This window comes from Haliaeetus albicilla, chromosome 3 (assembly GCF_947461875.1).
Source record: "Haliaeetus albicilla chromosome 3, bHalAlb1.1, whole genome shotgun sequence".
Classification (NCBI taxonomy): domain Eukaryota; kingdom Metazoa; phylum Chordata; class Aves; order Accipitriformes; family Accipitridae; genus Haliaeetus; species Haliaeetus albicilla.
The window spans coordinates 22,873,537-22,895,060 of NC_091485.1; the positions used below are offsets into that span (position 1 = coordinate 22,873,537).

Sequence of the window (21,524 nt, forward strand, 5' to 3'; positions counted from 1 at the left end):
CAAAGGATAAATACTACCAAGCTGGAGAGTTCTGCTCGCTCCATATTTTTCAGGTGTATATTGTGCAAAATGGTGGTGGCATAGCCATGACTTTTGCATCGTTTAACAACATCTGCTTCAAAAGGACTGTAAACAGCAGGCACTATATTAAAATGTTTGTATTCTAGGCCATTATAAAAAAATATGTACACAATCTATTATTAAAATTTTCCAGGGACTGGTGTGGCTGAGAAGTTAATTAGAGCTTTCCTTTGCAGAGGAATTGGCCTTTTTTTAATTAGACAACCCTTCTCAATTCCTGTTTTGCTTTGCTCTACTCCTCTCAAAGCCCCAGATCAACACCCACTAATTTCCTCTATCATCAGCAGGACCTGGTACAGTCCTCCTTGAAGTCTGCTGCACTCCTCCTGAGGTATCTGGGTGCATCAGGTATATAGGATGTGAAATTCTCCCTCAACATCCTTCCATCTGCTCCCTCCCCAGTTGCAGACTAAATACACTTGATGAAGTTTTGCTGTCAGTTGCACTTGTCTAATTGGCTATTGCTCTTCAGTGGAAGGTGGAATGTAAATGAAAGGGAGTGAAATGGTGCCCAGCATCCAGCACACCTGTCTGCTCAGCATTTTCATTGCTGCTTCAGCTCAAACTAACCAAAATTTCATAGGGAATTGGGTCATAACACTGGTTTCAAGAGTAAATGTGAGATTGTGAACAAATTAGAAGCTAACTACTAGCTGCATGAGTGCACAGGCATCCTGGATTAGTAAAAAGAAGGGATGGGAATCTGTCCCTATTCAGTTCAAAATTATGCTAATTCTGAAGCCTAAATATTAGTAACTTAAGTAACATCTACATTAATTACTTTATGGTCCTACCTTCTTTATCATCATGGGGCAAGACAGATGTCTGCTTAGCTTGTTTTCCTGTGTTCCTCAGTGCATCAGTTTCTAGAGTTACCCCAACTCTGTAATTATTTGCCTGCAGATTTTTTCCACTCATTGCTTGTCATATCTGCTCTCACTACTACCCTCTGCAACTGTATTAGGTGTCTCTTACTCCTTACACTTCCCTCTGCTCCTTCTCTATCAGCCTGTTCACCTCAGAAGCCTTGGACAGCAGAATTCAGAGTGCTGTTTACATAAAGAAAACCCACCCAAACTCAAAGCCCCAAACCTTGTCTCTCCCCTGCTTTTGTCTTCACCCTCAGGGTTTGCTCTCTGCCCCCAGAGGTTCCAACATAGGGAAAATATGGAAGGTGAAAGGAAGCTACCTACAGGGCAGCAGCCATCACAATGAGGGTCACATAAATAGTGACTGAGAATGCTAGCTTTGGTGAAAAAGCGAAGACCATTTTGAAACTGAAAGTTGAATGTGAAAAACATATGTCTGAACACTGGGAATGGGCACTAAAATTGTGAGAGATTAGCAGGTACATAATTATGAAGAGAAAATTATGAAGAAGCAACACAAAATACTTATCTGGGTTAAAAATACTTATCTTCTTTATAAATGGAATGTATAACGTTACATAGATAGTGGGCTCATTGGTATTACTATCTTATCAATCTTACATGTATGATTTTTAAATGTGGCTTGTGAATTTGGGTGTGTAACTTCAAAGCGGTGTGAGTTTTAAAAGTTAAAAGATAGGCCACTTCTTAAAATTGGGGGCCTTTAACTTTTCATTAATTGGTAACCTAAAATCCTGAGCTACTGACACTATTAGCTGTCTCTTGGGCTAGCCTCTGGCTTTGTTAAACCACACAACAATTAGGGGTACTTGCCTCAATAAACAGTGAGTTTGCATGGAAAAAAGATGCTTGCTTGTTGGCTTGCAATGAGAAAAGAAGTTTATGCTGATCATTTCAAGAAAAAGCACCTGAATGTAGCACTGAAAGCCATGACTGTCAGTCTTAGGAGGAGCGGCAGAATCTTAATAACTCCTTTCTTACTGAGTTACCTAGAAAAAGCTTTCTAAACATTTCATGTTTGTGCTCTCCAAAGCTTTCGCAGGTTTACACGATCTAACAGTGTAACAACAGCCGTGCAAGCAGACCTGGATTTCCATGAGAACTTTGAAGTAATCGACCCTCAAGAGGACAATACATGTTCTGGACAAATATCAAGACAATTTTCCCGAGATGCAAGTACTTCTACTGTTAGCATACAAGGGTCAGGAAACCATTACCATGCATGTGCAGTGGATGATGACTTTGATACGGACTTTGATCCGTCAATTTTACCTCCTCCTGACCCCTGGATTGACTCTATAACTGAAGATCCTCTGGAAGCTGTTCAAAGGTCAGTGTGCCCACGAGATGGCCACTGGTTTCTGAAGCTACTTCAGGCAGAGAGAGATCGTATGGAGGGCTGGTGCCAACAGATGGAGAGAGAAGAACGGGAAAACAACTTACCAGAGGACAGTAAGTAACTGCGTACAATAAAATTGAAACTACAAAGTATTTAATATAGGTCACATTTACTCCAGTGAATTCTGTATCATGCCCTTTCTTATTTAGCTACGGTCGTGATTCTCAAATGGACTGTATGTATGTATATAATAATCCTTATTAAAGTTGACAGGGAATGCAAATGCTTGGCACTTCTGAAACTCCAAAGGTATTAGCTTTTGGGATTGCATAGTTCAACGGATAATTAGGAGGTTGTGGCTAGGGATCTTGTAGTATTAATGTTTCTTAACTCTTCCATTTGAAATTATTTCTCATAACCTTAGAATATAATTGAACTGATTCTAGTTCCTTTTCATTAAATTCATATTTTAGTTGTCTTTTTAGATGGTGATTGGCATCAGAGTCTTCAGATGCTTCTCCCAACTGAAAGAGACTTCAGTCATGCTTCCAAGTTGTTCTCCCTCTCTTCCCGTCTCCAGCCTCCCTTCATCTCCCTTGCAGTTCTCATTCCTCTTTGATCTTCCCGATAAAACAAAGTCTCCATATTCTGTGATAAAAAATGCACACATGCAAACTACATCTCAGTTGTCACTGCTGCCAGAAGTATTACCCTACCTGTAAGGTAATGGGAATGTCTACTAAACCTTCATTAGTAAGAAGGGTTGGGTAGCTCAGGTCTTATTCATTCACACTAATTAGGGAAGAAGAGCTGAACATGTGCTTCCTTGTCCAGAATTTTTTCTCCCAGTCAAAATGGAAGTTTTTTCCATTTATTTCCATCACAAGGAGCAGTTCAATTGATAGCTGTCAACTTCTGGACATAGGTAAACCTGTGAGCTTAGGAGCATGCTCCTTGTGAATTAAGCCTTTTCAAATTCTAACAGAGAGTTTCTAGAAAACAGTAAGGAGCAGCTGCATATAGAGAGTTCAATATTGTGTAATTGACACTAAGTGTGTCACACCTAAGTGTATTTTCCTGGATATACAAATAACAATTTTCCGACCCCCAAGTTAGCTCCTACCAAAGCAAGGGCTACTACTTCAGCTCCAGGATTGCTTCTTCCAAATTTCTAACCCTTCCTTTCAAGAAGGGTGGCACTAGAATTCTTTTGAGACGTGAAGGTTTTGATTTATGGAAAGGAATTAACACTGGCAAAAAAAAATATTTTTTTAAATTCTTAGAAATGTTTCTGTTATTCTTAGCTGTTTCTGCTGGAACTTTCCATTCAATCTAATGAAAGAAACAACCATAGAGAAGTTTGATCTAGATAGTTAAAAAGTTAGACATTATTGTAAGCAACTGGAAATTGACTTCTAATGGAAAGTATGAGATAACCTTAACATTAAGGTATGTTAAGATTTTCTATTTCTAAAAAATTTCTGTTATATAATAGGCTAACAATTTCTTCTGAGGGAAAAATATAGAAGGATTAGCCTTCAAAGCAGATCCAGATTCCCCAAGTTTTAGAGTATTTGAACTTCATTTTTAATTTACATCATCAGTACATTCCAAAATCTCTTTGAAAATGTGTCAGAATACAAGTGTTTTCTGTTGTTAGTATGCAAGAAATAAACCCCATGAACTAAGAGATTTTAGATTGAAAAAGGAGTATGAACACATAACAAATAGGGAATACACAACATTTGCAAGTCCAAGTCAAAAAACCCACTTGCTTTCTCTTTGCCACAACTTAGATTGGACATAAGGAAGACATTTTCCACAATGAGGGTGGTGAGACCCTGGAACAGGTTTCCCAGAGAAGTTGTGGATGCCCCATCATTGGAAGTGTTCAAGGCCAGGCTGGATGGGGCTTTGAGACCTGATCTAGTGAAAGATGTCCCTGACCATGGCAAGGGAGTTGGACTAGATGATCTTTAAAGGTCCCTTCTGACCTTTCTGTGATTCTATGAGTTGATAATAATGGAAAAACCTACAAACTTTGTGCACCAAAGTAGTTGTTCACCTTGGGAAAAGAACATGAAGTGAATTTTACAAGACTGATACACGCAGAATGTGTATATCTATGTACAGAATTTTCTCTCAGTGTCTTGGTGTCTTTGATACATGATAATTTTAAAGGGCTCTTATTCTGAGCAATCGGTGGGAGAAGTCAGTTATGAGGAAGATAAAGGAGTGGTTAGGCTGGCTATTCCCCATGCCTCCTTACAGCATGCATGGCATGTGTCCTGCAGATTGTTCCTCCTCTTCATTTTTCTGACATGAAGCACTTCTCGTGATTTCTGGAAACAGGAGGAGGAAAGGGGTTACCTGGGTTTTGTGGTCACTGGTGAGGTACTGGTTTTGGTGTGACACTGTTGGCCGCTCCAGCACGTGGCAGCTGCCTCCTGCAGAGGCTGCATGGGGCTTTCTGCTGCAGCACAGCATGCCCCGCTCTACCTGGTGCCAAGGAAAAGCATATGGCTGGGGCCACTCTGCCCGCTTAGCAGCGCCAGAAACAAAAGCCTGGCTGTTACAAACCCTGCCCCGAAATATGTGTTTTTCATACATCTATAAACTTTGAAGAGAGGGACGAAAGAGCAGAAGAGGTGCGTTTGCTTTGGTTTTCCTAATGAAATATAACCAGAGCAGGGAACACATCCTTTGTTTTCAACCTGACATCCCCAGCGTGTGTTTGGCCAGATAACAAAATAACGAGAACGTGTGATGAGCGAGGTTTTCTCGACGCCATGGCAGCTGACAGAGGGCTCGTCCCCCTGGCGCTCCACGTAAAATGATCCGCGCTTCCTGCAGACAATGCGGCCCTTATGCAAAACAGCTGTCTCAGGGAGACGGCTGGCTGCTGTTTGACAGTAGCTTGTATGTTACATAGATACGTTGGGTATTATCTAGCTGGGAATGAATCTACCAGATGGGATTGAATGTTTCTAGCTGGGAAATGGAGTCTGCTGCTGTGTATAAAAACAAGCTGTGGTTCAGTGGCTGCACGATGAAATGCCAATATAGAGAGAAATGTGGCTCCCCTTCTGCCATGAATTATTTATTGTATAGTATATTCTGGTTTTATCTGAAATCATTTTCTGATAAAGCCGTGGCATGTATAACAGGCAGATGAATACCACTCACGCTTTGAGCTAGGATACTTGATATTGTTTCTGTGTATTTTGCTGTTACAGGGATGTTGGCTACAAACTCTAGGGCTCTCATTAAAAAAAAAGATGTTAGAGATATGGGGCTAAACAACTTGTGAGATTTGATTGATGTTTTGGATCAGGCCTTAGGTGATATCAATTGTTTACCTTTTTTTTTTTTTCTCCTCAACCCTCTGCTCTCTCCTACCTCTCCCCTGAAAAATTTCATATAGTCAGAGCCTCACCACTGATGCTGGTGACTATTTGGATGAGGCCTCTGGAGTAACCAATTACACACAGAAATAGCAGCAACAGGCCTGGCTCCCCATGCAGTGCTGTTAGCAAGCAGTCTCTGACCACATTTTTCCCCAGATGCAGTGGGCACAGGAACATGCACCTATGGCCTCAGCCTGGCTTTTGCTGGATTTTTTGCTGTTGTTTTTATTTCATGTGGGGCATTAACCTTTCTGGAAAAACTGGAGGGCTTCATTTTGCTTCCCCTTCAGAAATGTTTCTTTTTCACATGGGGTTGTAATGTGGCTTCAATGCAAAGATAACCATTGGAAGCAAACAGTGGGCCTGATACGCCACAGGTCAGGTGTAATGTGGGTTTAGTGGCAAGACAAGTTAGGCCAATCAAGTAAAAGCTAAAACAGAAAACCAAAGCTCTGACAAGATATGTCATTATAACTGTCTTGTGTGTATATTATACTCCTCTGGGCTAGTCTGCAAACAAAGGCTGACCTCCAATCTGCAGTAACCTCACTGCTTAGGACCAGAGTCTCTGCAAATTCAGCCAGTTCTGGCAAATTATGCAATGCTTGCACACTTTCTGCTGTTTTGTTTTGTTTTGATTGTTTCAAAGGAAAACTTAAAGAGTGAAGGCTAGACACAAGAGAAGAAAGTTAAGGAAAAGACATATTTTTCATAATAGTTGTGCATGGCAAAAGAAGAGGAGACCCATGCAGTCACTCTGAGCCATGAGCAAGGAAAACCATTTGCCCGTCCTCTGCAGGGCATCCCCAAGCTGTCCTGGTCCCTGCCGCCCGGAGGAGTGAGGCGGCCTTGTCCTGCAGTGCGCTGATGCAGCCTTGCAGAGGGACCATCACCAGCCCTACGTGTGGTGGAGTCCTGCTGGAATCCCCCTGGCTACGTGCCTCTGGCTGTATGCCTGACTCGTCCTTTTCTTGTTCTGGTTTTCTTTTCTCCCCAGAAGAGACTTCTCCATACACAAGGGTTCCTCCAAGGAAAGCCAGCTCCTGGTTGGAAGCCCTGCCAGTGTCCAAAGGCTAGCAAGGAAAAAAGAGAAATCCACAAGCAAGAAAACAATCTAGTCAGGGAAAAAACATGAAGTGTGCTAATAAAAACCAAGTAAGCCAGAGAACACATGGAAACTGCTTTACTGCCAGTGAACAGCATTTACTCATGCAGACAGCCCTATTAATTTCAATGAGATCACTCCTATAAGTATATATGACTCAAAGCTAGGACTGCTCCTTCCATGGTTGCTCCATTTGGCTGTTTTCTCCTTAACAGCTGAGCTTAAAAGACCTGAGTAGTAGCTTTAACTTTGAATTTCCTGGCTTTTGTCATGGTTGGCATTATTTAAATGTAGGTCTGTCAACATGAATAGGCTAAAACGCTGGTCCATCCTGGCTTGGAAATGGATTGTGACAACTCTATGGCAGGATTGCTTCATATGCACAATGCTCAGCCAACATCTGCAACGCAAATGTCAGGCTGTGTCCCTGTAATTTTGGCTATTGTTCCTGCCACTTGCTCCTGGGGCAATGAGCAAGTCGCTGGGCTTCTGTTCCCTAGCTTGCGCCCTACCTACCAACCAGGTGTTTTCACATTAAGGGCATTTGATAGTCACAGTCCTAAAGTGCCTCCTTTGTCACTTGTTAGACCCTAAGGCCTGTCAAAGTTTGAAATGCAAACAGATCAGTTGGTGGTTTAGGGCCAAATAATGCTGCTGCTCCTTCTATCCAGTGGCTTCTATGATGTGATGACTTTTCACGTCACTTCAGGTGGTTTTTGTTGTTGTTTTCTTATATTTTGTTATCCTTGTTACGCACGCAGTCTCCTTCCCAGGTAGAGCAGATGAAAATATCACCATTTTTTTGCTTGTGTTTGCAATTCTTTTTTTGTTGTTTCATTTCTTTTCCCATGAAAACATGGAGGGGGGAAACACATAGAGCTCTACAGTCCCAAAGTAGGTCCTATGTGGTTCTTAGAACAAAGAGAAGCAAGAACTTATTGCTTGAACAGCACATAGTCTAAGTCTATATTTAAGAACGTTTTAAAAATGAGAACAGGTTGCAGGGTTAGAGACACAAGGAAATTCACTACATGTGTCTACCCTAGAATAAAATTCTGCAACCCCTAGTCAAGAACAATAATAGTGAGGAGGCACTCCACAATAGCTGAGTTGTATCAAAATAGCTATACCGAAGCAGTTCTTCCAGAATAGACATAACTGTCTATTTCTTAAAAGTTGTCACAGGAGAGAACTGAGTTTACAATGAAGAGAGGTCAAAGCAAGGAGCTGTGTTGGTGGGGGAAGGAAAAATTCAAACTATAAAAACAAAACACTGCAGTACACACTCTTGTCCCCCTTGGGGATGGGGTCACAGCAAAGCATATGATGGATGTTAATACTGTTGCTTAATGCATTACTGGAAGGCATTCAGATCCACTGCTGTTGAGTGTGCTGTATAACCCTGTATGGAATAGAAAGCAGACATGAATAACATTATATAGGTGTTTAAATCCGTTATGATTGCATCTTGATGGGTCGGTATTTTTTGTTGTTGCTTGGTTTTATACATTTTGTTTGTATCCTATTAGCCAAACACATCAATTTGAATGTTTATGTTTTTCTCCTGTACCCCATTTCCCTTGCTGTTAAAGATTTCTCTGATCTTTTTCTGATGTGTTTTGAGTATTATCTTTGCAATTCTATTTACTTTCTTGGTATTTGGCTTCAAACCTTGCAGGCTTTTCTCCTAAGAAAGTATCGGTCTATTTTTACTTTTTGATTTTTTTTACTACACCTTGGCCTTTCTCTTTGGCACTGGAGGTTTTGACTAGTAAGGGAAACTAGCATTCTGCCTTTGACTAGTAAGGGAAACTAGCATTCTGCCTTGAAACACTAAAAGCAACGTGCGTTTGGAAACAAAACTTAGGCTATTGATAAGGCTTTGTGCCTCCTGGAGAGAGTCCTTTCAGTCTTTCGCATGCTTTGTCTTTTTTTTTTTTTTTCCTAACTTCTGTGACAGAGTTGGTTATTGACGGGTTGCACATTAACAGGCCACTTGCTTTGGAGGAGCGAGGAATCAGTGACACTTGACTAGATACAGCCACAGCTACAGCAGAAGTGGCAACAATAGAGAACAGCATCAGCATGCATCCCACAGTCAGCTGGGATGATGGTTTTTAGGCAAATAGCCAGTCACTAGGCAGCCAAGGACAAGGACTTCCTTTTCCCTCTGCTGAGATCTCTGAATATTAAGCTCTTCTTCCCTCAAAGAAAGGCGCACATTCCCATCCATCACCAACAAGGTGTATTTACATTTCTTCGTGCTTGGGATGTGATATTCAACTCAGGTGGTGCAGGTTTCCAGGAAGAGCCTGACTTGTGTTTTTTTTTGTCCTGAGAAGTCAAGAGACCGTTTTTTCTCTCCTTCTCAAGTCTTGGGAAGCATCAGAGTGGCCGAGCTCCAGATGAGGCAGCTGTTCCCAAATATACTCAGTGGGAAGAGTTTTCATAACAATGGGAACCACATGAAAGCTCCCAGAGTAGCTCCTCCTACTATTGAAAAGTCCTTTCAGTTGAGCGGTTTGCATATTGGGTTGCATAAATGACTAGACACACCAAGGGGTCCATTTTCAGCACTGTGCGCATAGAATTAGACACGCAAGCCTTGCTAACAATAATGAGAGTTGTGTGCAAAACTCCCTGTGCAATATGCTGAAAATATTCTGCTTAGTGAATCTTCCAGCTCACGGCTATTTCCTGGCAGCGCTGAGTTCAGTTCTGGGAACAAAATGAAAGTCTGAGCTCTGTGCGTGTTCACAGACCTCTTCCCTATAGTTTCTGAAAAAAATTTGAAAATACTCTCTCTTCCCTCCCCTTTTTTTCCCCCCCTTCGTACGTCTGAAGTATAAATGAACTCCACATCCCACTTTTCCTTCAGCAGCCTTAAGAAGCAAGCTTTAAGGCTGCTGAAGGAAAAGCCATTTGCCTTGGAGGAGCAGAACACAGATTTTGTACTGCTGTGTGTCGGGTTTCAGTTCATCACGAGTGTTTGTGCCAGTTTGCTTAGTGTGTGACTATGCAAGTGAATCCTGTGGAGTGGCCTTTCTCTTGCCAAACATTGCACAGTGGCATTCTGGTCGCAAGCTGCCATCATGCACTGCGGCCGGTCACAGGACTGTGAGACCCTAAAAATGTGGTTAGAAGGGGTTATAGCAAAGTTGTGTTTATTTATTTCTCTATTTATTTATTTTTCATTGTGGTAAGTCAAAATACTTAGCAGTATTTTCCAGTGGAGCTCTGCTAACATTGTGTTAGGTTTTATACAAAAAGTGACCATGCCCAAGGGATGCTACAGAGAATGGCAGCTTAGGACTAGTATCTCTTCTAGGCTCTGCCAACAATTCACTCACCTTGAGCAGGCCACTTCATCTCTTTGTTTTTCCTGTTCCTCCCTCACCTGCCTCATGTATCCAGACTGTAAAATTTGTCCTGGGAAAGTTGCTGTGTTTATTTGAGGGCTGGAAGAATGCAAATATCTATGAGTAGAAATGATAGTGAAAATTGTGACACAGTGGCTGCCATTCATGTTTTTCATTAAAGAAGTGGTAATTAATTTTTTTAGTAATTTAATTAGTTTTAAAATCAATATTTAACCAGAGAATTGGGGGATAAGAAGTTACTTCAGCTGAGAGGGAAAATTAATGATGGAGCCAGATACATCCGTGATGCCAACATGTTTATTTAAAGACACTGCATATAGCATAGTTGTTGTTTTTCTTCCTGAGCATTGAAAGTCTCAAGCAAACCAGTAGCTGCTTTCTTGCTCACAGCATCAATTTTCTTTCAGTCAGCAGTCCTCAAAATCACACTCTCTTTTCTGGATTCACTGTCCTACTGCTAGTTGAGGCCATGTCTGTCTTTCTGTCTTTCTGCCCTGTTTCTGCATGCTTGCTTCTTTTTTCACATACATACACACACACACGCACGCGTGTGTGCACACACTCCCCGTGGACCAGAGCTCAACAAAGCCCCAGGGAAATGCAGGGAAATTCAGAAACTTCCCCAGGGAAAAGTCTCTGAATGCACCACTGTATGCCTCAGTTTTGGGTAGTGTATTCCCACCTACCCCTTGCAGCACTAAAATCCCACCCTTTCAGTGAGGTTGAATGCAACCAAAACAGTATGAGCTCCTGTTTTGTTCAGAGGCATTTACTATGGGCTGTGTCTTCTGGTTCACTGCAGTCCTTCACAGCGCTCAGTCAGTCCAAAGAGCCCATAAGTACCCAGACGTCTGTACAAAGGAGTCCCCAGGCAGCACAGGAGCTGGGCTAGGACTCTAACACCTCCCTCCAGGTCACCAGCAAGGAGGAGAGGACAGTGTGTGATCTCTCCCTGCAGCGTGCCTGGACATCCTGATTCAAAGGCAGAAGCTGCTTCAGATTGTGCTCATGCAGAATACTCAGAGGGTCTGAATGAGATTCATCGGTGTGCATTAAAATCACCATTCCCTTTCAGGACCTCAGATCAAGCAACACAGCTAAACCTGGGAGCAAGGCGTCAAGTTGCTAAGCGAGGTGGCAGAAATGCTGGTAGATGCAATGTTTTCCAAACAGTGTAGATGGCATCACAGGCTTTGAAAGCTGCATGTCCTTGCACAGGGAGCTGGGTTTGTATTTAATGTCTGAGCCTGGGTCATAGTGATGACAAGAGGTGTAAGTTCTGGTGAGCTTTCTATACAGGTTGCAAAAGCTTTTGATTAGCCGTGTTTATACTGCCATGGAAGCACTCTTTGCTGATTACAACTGGTCTCACTGGGGGAATGAGAGTAAGATGCAGCAACAGATTAGTATTTTTGCCTAGTGCAGATCTGGCATTAGATTTATCAGTTTCTCTCTAATCTGTGACTGAGAGATAACATGCTTTTTGAAAGCCAGAGCTGACTACTGCACAGCTTTCTCCTCTCTTTTTATAGGGTTTTAGTTGCCTGCAAAGAAAACATCGTGACTTACATTTCTTTTTCTCTCAGTTCTAGGGAAAATTCGAACTGCAGTGGGCAGTGCCCAGCTTCTCATGGCTCAGAAATTTTACCAGTTCAGAGAACTTTGCGAAGAAAACCTGGTATGTAACTTTTCTGCTAGACACTGTTGTGTGCCTTTTACAACCTCTGAATAATCATGCCTAAACTAGACAGATTTTCTAACATGGTAATTTTTCCAGTAAAGGCCTTGATATGAATTTGGGAGTAACTCTGTGAAACTTGGTGGAGTCAGCATGAGTTTCACAATAGCTTGAGAGCCTGAAAATAACGACAGGCAAAAGCTTTGGGTGAAATATCACTGAGGCTCTGCTACTGATTTCAGAGGAGCAAGGATCTGTTCCTTGACCTCTGAGTTCAGGTTGCATGGGCACAGAGATATTTGGGTAAAAGACCTTAAGGTCTTTCAGGGTGGACGAGAAGTCTCATGAGTGGGGCTTTCCCATAGAACCCCAATGCCACCTGTATTAAACAAGACAGAAATACCAGGAAATCAGACACTGAAAGTTGGTGCTTCATGTTCCACAACCCCAATAGTGAAAGAGAGAAAAATAATTTTCCAGAGTGCTAAAAGGGCAAAGAGGAAAAAAAGCCAGTATGTTATCATTATTATTACTGTATGTAATTGGCATATGCTACCACTATTATTATTATTTGCTATTTTTATGCTGGTAGTAGTAGTAGTAGAATCAGAATTCTATTCCTGTTGATAAATAAAAATACATTTCACACCAAGTATCTAAAGCAGTATTCTCAAAAATGCCAGCACTTATAAAAATTTTCAAACTTTTTAATTAACAATCCATCCTTGCAGAGTAGATACAATACATTCAATTCACAATTTTGGCATAGATTCCTAGAAGCCCCAAAAGCACAGAGCATCATTCTCTGTCAGCATAGAATAGGGAAAGGAAGGCAAACCCTGTGATACTCACCAGAGTGGGGTGACCGTCTTCCACTTCAGTTAATGCACCTCTGGAATCAAGCCCCAGACTAGAATCTGCCTCAGTGGACAAATGCAACAGAAATTGGCTCTGTCTGAATAAGCCTTCCAATTCTTAATACAAAAATTGAAAAAGCATTCTGGTTGCACATTTTTGTAAATAAAGGCCTACAACTAGGCAACCTGCTAGTGTCAAGCACTGAAAAACTAGGGATCCAAGTGTAATCTCTGGTCTCCTTATGAATCTAAAAATATATGCTTTATTGTTGTCAATAATTGCTCCTTTGGTGGTATAATCATCCCAGCAAAATAATTCGTCAGTGTTGCTGTGAAAAGTGCAAGAAATTTCATAAGAAGGCAAGAAACTGACTCTTTTGGGTTTATTGTTTCTGGTGAGGGAGAAAACTTTAACACAGAGTAAAACTTGAGCCATGTAAAACAACATGCAAGGTTCTAATAATAATGTATTTATTAATTAATAACAATATATCAACGTAATCTTACAAGACCACAGCACCCATGAAACCTTGCTGACTCAGATTGGTGTAGGGACTCCTCAGCATTTACAAAAAAACATGCTTGAAGTGAGTGTATGCAACACCTGATCTTATTTGAAGAGTTTCATTTGGGAACCAGCTTATAGAGACACATCCTGTAGAAAGCTTTCCCTCATAGGAACTTTGCCAGCGGAGCAGGGACCATTTCATATATGTTCACTGCATGCAGAAAATGTTCAGAGCTGGGTTGCGCTGAAGGGACAGAAGACAGCACAGGACCTCTTAGGTCACCATCCTCTGGCCCATGCTGCACTGGAGATGCTAACAGTCCAGGTGTGCTCTTCTGAGCAATACTCTTGGGCTGATGAACTGGACTGAGTTTGCACACGCAAAGCAACACTCCCCACACAAGTTCCAGTCTCACTCTTCCCAAAAATGCACCTGTAAAAATGGGATTACTGTGCTTCTGCATGTTCTCTTCTAAGCCTTTCACCCTGCAGAGGTTATTCTTGTCAAAAAAATATGAAGAAATTGGCCTGCGGTGTGTAAGGGGCAATTTTACTTCACATGGTGTATTTTTGTAGACCTTAGGTTCTCAGGGTATGGAAAAAGCGTTCACGCATCGGTATGTCACTATTTGCACGTGCAGCAAATGTACATTTGCACAGGTATCAGTCTTTTTACAAGTGTGAACATTTTCTCATGTAAGTGCAGAGGAGGCTGGCAATTGATTTCAGTGTGGTTGGGATATCACTGGTTGGGCCCAGGAATATCCCTAGGCAGATCCTGCCATGGGGGACCTGCCACGTGCCCTTTCCCCGTGGTCCAAAGGGGCTGGCCACTGCCTTCAGTGAGTGGCAGCTTGCAGGGGCACAGCAGCTCAACACTGAGCCAGACTCCATGAAAAAAACTCCGCCAGTAAGTAGTGCTCCGCTTTGCTTCTCTGTGTCTCTCCGATCGCTTGGATCTGCTGGAACTGCTTTGCTAGCAAGATTCGTAACCATTTGCACAAATGCTTTACATTAAGAGGTACTAAAACCAATGTGTTTTTTTCTTCTGTTGCACAGAATCCTAATGCACATCCACGGCCGACCTCCCAGGATTTAGCAGGGTTTTGGGATATGCTGCAGTTGTCCATAGAAAATATTAGTATGAAATTTGATGAACTTCATCAGTTAAAGGCCAATAATTGGAAACAGATGGATCCTCATGACAAGAAGGTAGAACATTGTAGATTTTGTATGCTTCATTTAAAACCCTGCACAAATACTGGACAGATTAAATAGGCCTCTGTGTTACAGCGTTGACGTTAAAAATGTGAAATGAAGCTCATATCAAATTAATTTCATTGTAATTACAATGTTTACATAATAATCATCTGGGATATTATCTGTAATATGTTTCAGGCATATTTTTAAACCAAATCGGTCTTTGTGAATCGGGTAATGGGAATGTGGTACTTTGTTAAGCTTTACATTTAATCATATTAGATGATCAATCGCTGGAAGGAACTGCCTTATATATTGATTCTTAAAATTAAATAAATCACATTTACGGTTCATATTATTGCATATAGCAAGAGTTCTAGGTTGTGTTACTGAAAAAATTAGGGAAGCACTGTAACCATCGCTGACTTTGGTACCAAGATTACAAACAGAGCAATATCAAAAATATGCCTTCCAAAATGTTACATGAAAGAACTACATTTTTTTTGTCCGTTTGTTTGGTTTTCATTTATTTTGGGTTTTTTTTAATGGGTGAGTTCATAAACAGGTTCACTTTGCTGGTAGTGTCGTTTACCCAAGGTAGCATAAAAATCATCTGGAGCTTTGATCTTTTTTTTTAAATGTAGTCTTCTTCTGTCACCATGAAAAACTACCACATCTCCAAGTGTGAGCCACATTTCACTTTCCATTCTCATTTGGCACCATTGCCTTATTTTTTTCCTCACTATCTGCATCAAGACAAACAGCACTTGGGTGTGCCAAAATACACAAATGTTTCAGAAAATCCTTAAAAGACAGACCCATTCCTAGAGGAATCAACGGTCTAATGTTGCGCTTCTATAGGTATGTAATTTGATGGCTGAATTTCCAGTGTGGCTGGTCTGATAGCAATGAATACAGACAACAGGTAGGGTCACCAGAAGGAGGGGGAACGTGACTTACAGGTACAGTGGCTCAGACAGGAGTCCGGGCTGCCCCAACTTACAGTCAGCTGGCTGCTGATGACCAAAGTCGTGTTTTCTTTTGGACAAATAACCATAATAATATCAAACCCCATTAACCTTGCAGCAGGAAGCTTGCAAAGGCAGTGCTGGTAGCACTCTCCCTCCTCCTCTGATCAAGACTAAATACTCATTCCTGACTTAGGAGTGCCATGTTCACACCATTTGTGTACACCTAGTGTGTTTTGTAGGGGAATGAATGGGAATGTGTTTTCCTAGCCCAAGGTACTGAAGGCAAGTCATTTTCTTATCTTCTTTTTTTTTTCAGTATCTATCAGAAAAGGAAGTTAAAACCGTCAAACATGCATGCACAGAAACGCTGGTATATGGTCTTTCATTAGCTTTTACAGTAAAGCGGGTAGGCCGAGTGTTTGCAATTGCAGCAGTAAGAAACGAGAGCTTTCCTTAAAAAAAATGTGCCTTTTCTTTGCTTCTGAAAAACATTTCAAAGAGTTTCCAACAAAAAGAAGACTGTAACGGGTTAAAGGAAGTTAAGTAGTGCTGAAGAAAGGGACCTACAGTAGGAAGGTAAAGATTTTAAAGAATTACACTGACTGTGTTCCTGTTTCAACAGCATTTGTCTATGATTTTAGATGAAACAGATCATGTCCTTTCTTAGAAAGGATTAAAAAAACAAACCGAACTTTCTGTGGAATTGATACTTGCAGTTGCCTTTGGCCTTTGCCACTGGGCCGTTTTTAAGCAGCATAGATTAATCCTTGGACGGAGAGAAAAAGCAAAGTATGAATAAGTGTAACTAAGCACCTTTATATTTCGAGCCATGGAAGCTGTTGTGAGCAGCATGAGAGAAAATGAAAGGGCAGAATGGGACCTTTGTAGTGCGATAAAATCCCTTCGCTCAGAGACCATGTTCACAGTTGGAAGGGGATGTAACTTAAAAGACAATCTAATTAACTTGACAAAGTCTTTGTGGCCGCCTGAAATTCAGACCTGAATACACTTTTCTTTTTCGAGAGAGATCCTCTCTGAGGGGGTTTCTTTGTTGGGTTGTTGGGGTTTTTTTTGTGTGTGTGTGTGTGTGTGTACATGCACCAGGATATACATAAAAGTCCTTCTTGTTGAATGCATATCTGGAGCTAGCTGCCACCATGATGATTAATGCATGTTATCTTAATGGATTTTAAGTTTTTCCTACCAGTTTTTCCTATTTCTAGCTGACTGTAGCTTGTCATGCCTATTTAGCAGGAGGCTAGAGTTTATGAGCTTGCACAGTGAGGCCCAAAGTGTGGGATTTTTGAGCAGTCATTAAGCCACTACAAAATATATACATAAATATGTGGTGTTATTAAAAAATATTTATTCTGATGCACCAGCTGCAGGCAGCTAGTTCCCATGTGCATTTGGGAACGCCAAAGCCACGGTACCTCCGTGTTGCAAGAGCGCCTAGCATTACGTACGAATAGAAGAGGGTAGCCTGGGAGTCGGGGCCCTCCAGGGTTCCTCTGCCGAGGGCGGCGTCCGCTCCCAAGCCACAGACGGCTGTGCTGGCGGCAGGAGGCCGCGACCGAGATGCTCTCTCCTTTCTAGTCCCTGGCACCAGGAGGAGACGCCTGGATCCCCCCCTGCCCTGGGGAGCCGCACTAAGTGGTTAGCAGTGGGGGCCCCGGTCCTGGCAGCGCCGGGCGTTTAACGCACCATCCCCAAGGAGAAGTAGCACTGCGGCCAGCCCTCCCCTCCCCTTTGCCCTTGCCCTGTGTTTATGAACCCTTGACCACAAAAGCCAGTTCACTGAAGACAGAAAGGCAGATAAGAGCTAACAAACCTTAGGTAAAATGTGTGTTCTAACTACTGACATATCCTAGTTTTTCCCGCCTTTCCCTGAGAAGCTGTATAATGCCATTAACCTTCTGCTTTGATCAGGAGAGAAGGGTCCCTCCTCCAGTGCCAAAGAAGCCATCGAAAGGTCAGGTGCCACTCATACGAGAACGCTCTCTGGAAAGCTCGCAGCGTCAAGAGGCCCGGAAACGGCTGATGGCTGCCAAGCGCGCTGCATCGGTCCGCCAGAACTCAGCTACCGAGAGCGCCGAAAGCATTGAGATATACATCCCCGAAGCCCAGACCAGGCTATGAAGGGATCCAACTGGGAGGACTCTCTCTGGCAAGACAAGCCTCATGTATAATCTGCCCCTCTAGGCTCCTGCTCAAGGTCACCACGAAGTATTTGTACCTCCTCCTCCTCCTCTCTCCCCCTCCCTCTGCCCCTCCCCTCTCTCTGTACACAGCCACCCTGATGCTCCCAGTGAACTCCACTGCCGTGGCGTAGTTGTTGGTCCTCCGAGAGATGTCCTCTAATCACCCTTGCTTTCTGAAGGTTCGCCCATGTCATCACAATGCTTTGTCACATGTACTGATGCTGCCACTTTGCCTCATGTAAATGAGTACGATCCTCCTTTTTTTTCTGTTTGAAACAAACGCAGCGCTCAGACTTCCACACACCAATTCACCTGTACAGTAGATGCTCCGTTTAACTTACTCATGATCTCTAGTTGACCTAAAGCTAGTCTGTTACCCAGTGTACAGCAATATCAAACTGTAGGGGACTTTGGAAATTTCAGTCATGCAGGGTGACCCTTTCGGACTCTGCTGTCTTCCTCACAAAAGATGAAAGGAGCTATGACTTGGATTCCCTTCTTTTTATTACTGTTTTTTTTAAAGCAGATGGCGCACTTTATTCTAAACCTCCGAATCACACCTTCTCACCTGAATTTAAGGAGTCACACAAAGGGAGGGGACTGGGGCGGGAGTGGGGAGGAGGGGGAGAAAAAACCCACAGCTCTGGGAGGTAAAAAAGTGGAAGTATATCCCACAGGTGAGATGGTGAGGGATAGAAAAGATCCTGTGGAAATATATCTGCACACTCACAGCTGCACAAACTGCCTCATTTTTATTTCATCAATCACTACTTAAACATTTCAATCAGCAGAAGATTGTAAATTCGATCTTCCAGGGAAATAATCTATTTTGAAAGGCAATAAAAGAGTGAAAAGGAAGGAGATAAGAAGCAATGACAGTTGAAGAGATAATATAAAAGAAGGATTTTCTTGTCTGAGTATTAAGAATTTTTAAAATTGTACTGTATTGTCAATTCCTCTTGTATTGTATTGTATGGATTATATTGGTTAAAAAAAAAAAAAAAAGAAAAAAAGCTTGGTTTTGTTGATGTCTTAATCTCGGTGGGACCATCCAATCTCACACATCCATGCAGCCCCACATGGACACCTGTAGGCGAATTGCTGTACATGGAGCCTCTGATGCTTTTTCAGGCCAGGCTTGCTTTGCTCAATCCACAGCCAGTTGTATGCTACAGTTCAGACTGCTTATCACCAAATGGTCCATATCTAGGAGTAAGTTTCTAATTCAGCCTCCTCTTAATAGTATAAAATACCCATTTGAACAAGAACAATAAAGTGTTTTCCACAAGTTATGGGATCAATATGAACTTAATTTTTTTCATGACAAGCCTTCCTACCCTGGCTTCTGCCATTGTTTTGCAATCACGAAAAATATGCATCCCAAGTAGCTCATTAATAGTGGGGGGAAATGGCAGACAATAGGGCTGGAGAGGAGCCTGAGAGGTCAGCCCCTGCGTGTCTGTCCCCCCCAGCCACCCCTGGCTGAGGCAGGAGCTTGTCCTCCAGCTCCTCTGATGAGGAGCGATGCTGACCATGCCGCTACCAAAATCTCTTGTGCCAACATTAGGAAAGCTGTGTCAGGCATGTTGCTGAAAGCAGGTTGTGTGCGTGCATATGTGCGTGTGAGTGTGCGCACACGCATGCCTAGCTGGCATGTGCTGCTGAAAGCAGAATTACCATGAGCTGGTTTGGATGATGGGGCCGCTCTGGGGCAGAGGAGCACTGTGTGGCCCCCAGTCTGTGCGCAGCCCTGTGGTGATGCTTTCCGGACCCCTCCGCTGGTCCCTGCATGCTCTGTGCCCCAGCTGCCAAGGCAGGGGTACATGGGAGAGGAAGGCAGGCTGCTTTCTGCTCCCGATGGGAACAGGCACAGGGACAGCCCCCCCATGGAGGGGCACAGGGTGCAGCCATTGCTGCATGCCAGCGCAGGCTGTCTATGCCCGTAGCTGTCAAACCTGTATGGACAGTCCCACCCGTGAAAAATCCTGCTGCACAGGTGCCATAATTCTGCAGCTTGCACTTAAAAAGCATTTAAAGTTGTCATCAAAAAGTTAAGCTCTTACTAAAACTATTCATCGAGACCATGCCAGACAGCTTCTTTTCCTACGACATCATAGCCAGGTGCTAATTTAATTTTATTCAAGAAAATAGGAGAGGTAATAGGTTCTGGCACCAAGTATTTTCATGAGAGCATACTAAAACCACTAGAGAATTTGCTACCTCTCAAAGCCATTGATATCTGAGCTATGTCTTTATAAACAGGGCACAAATATTTACTGCTGTGGTTTACAAGATAAGGGCTAATAATTTAATATATAAAAGACTTTTAACTAGAGTAATCAGAAATCCAGTGTAACCCTAGAGTGCTTTGTGTTACAAGAGCTTCAAAAGGTTCGACCCTCCAAGCGTTTGAATACCAGTGTATTTGCTAGTTTTGAAACACTGCGTTTAACTTTTAGCAGCAATGAAACATCACCGTGTTTGCAGTATGTAATAGTGCCAACTGCCACTTTTGAGCATATGTAGTCATAGGAAGTATTAATTATTTGGAACTCATTTGTACTGAAATATTCAAAGCAGTATCCAGGTGAGAGTCCACATTCACAACTGTGTCACAGACTTACTTAGTTTTGTGAACGTTTTATGAAAGATGAGTTAAGACTTTGGTTGACAAGTGGCTACAGAAATTTATAGACAGCAAGTTCCCCCCCCCTAAAAATGCAGAAAAGCAAAGACTATCTAGTGTTGTATGTTACAAATTATTGTATTTGTATATCATAGAATATTTTTCTTATCTATTTTAAATGAATTTATTCTTAGCTGAATGCCTGCTAGTTCATTTGGCGCTGGAGAGGGTATTATAATGTTTGCGTAGTTTTTTAGCAAAATATTAAATATACAGCCAAGACTAGAAAATATAAAACAGAGTAATTCTGCCCCTAGAATGCCACTAGTTAACCACTTGACTCATTTACCAACACTAATGCTAGTATATTTGCTCTATCATCTGTTTTAGTATAATTTGTAACTGGTTTTAGTCTAACCTACCCAGTGTATATTAAAAATGCCTATATTCTGTTTCACTTTGGGACTAAATTATTGCTTTTTTTTTTTCCTCGGGGAAATTTTAGAAAAGGTTCTTTTTGTCTCCTGCTTCAAAAGTTAAAAAAAAAAAAGAAGTATTTATTATATTTTTTGCAGATGTTTCCATAAAATTCTCATAATCTTTTTGTAAAGAAAGATGAAGAAATGGATTAAAGATTTTTAATATTTGAAAAGGTAAATAGAAATAATTTATTTGTAATATATTTCAGTTTATTTATTGGTGTTCCCTTAATGCTTTGATGTGCATTATCACTTTAATTTAAACTGTATCTTTGTGAATATATTGGTTTTTTGGTTTGGGGTTTTTTTTAAGGAAAATGGTCAAATGCATATTTTAACTAACTGGAATGTAAATCACGGGCCTACCTGCATTCCCAAATGTGATTTTAAAAATGTTTTTTGATTTGAAACAAAAGACACAAATTTGAAAGCCTTTAGACAGAAGAGAGTGGTTTTATGGCTTAACGATTTGGGTTTCCATAGGATTATCTATCATCTGGTTTGTGTGTGGACAGGAAAATGTAAATAGATGAGTGTTTCCCATAATGTAAAAAGAGCAAATTAATAAAATAATTAATGCACTGCTTGTAAGAGCTGTGGGTTTTCAATGCAAATTCGTTCTCCCAGAACTGCCAAGGCATTTCATTTGATGTGGTCAAGGATAAATGCAGAATGTTTCTCTTAAGCACTCATTGCTTAAGACGGATCCTGCAAAGCCTCATACGAAGCGTCCCACTGAGCGCCCTGGTAGTGCTCATCTGCACAGAGTTACTCATAGGCATAAATGTTGTCATGATCAAGG

At 41.8% G+C, this 21,524-nt stretch overlaps 1 protein-coding gene across 7 annotated transcripts in view; it reads left to right on the forward strand.

The window, feature by feature from the left end:
* The window catches only part of DLGAP1 (DLG associated protein 1), a 440,736-nt gene extending 419,423 nt beyond the window's left edge, over positions 1–21,313 (forward strand). For all 7 annotated transcript variants that reach the window (XM_069779082.1, XM_069779083.1, XM_069779084.1 and 4 more), the window contains 4 exons: positions 2,005–2,423; positions 11,789–11,880; positions 14,305–14,457; positions 17,346–21,313. In XM_069779082.1, coding sequence (XP_069635183.1) covers positions 2,005–2,423; positions 11,789–11,880; positions 14,305–14,457; positions 17,346–17,555 — 874 coding nt within the window. In that variant the 3' untranslated portion in view covers positions 17,556–21,313. The remainder of the gene's footprint in view (positions 1–2,004; positions 2,424–11,788; positions 11,881–14,304; positions 14,458–17,345) is intronic.
* Positions 21,314–21,524: the final 211 nt, after the last annotated feature.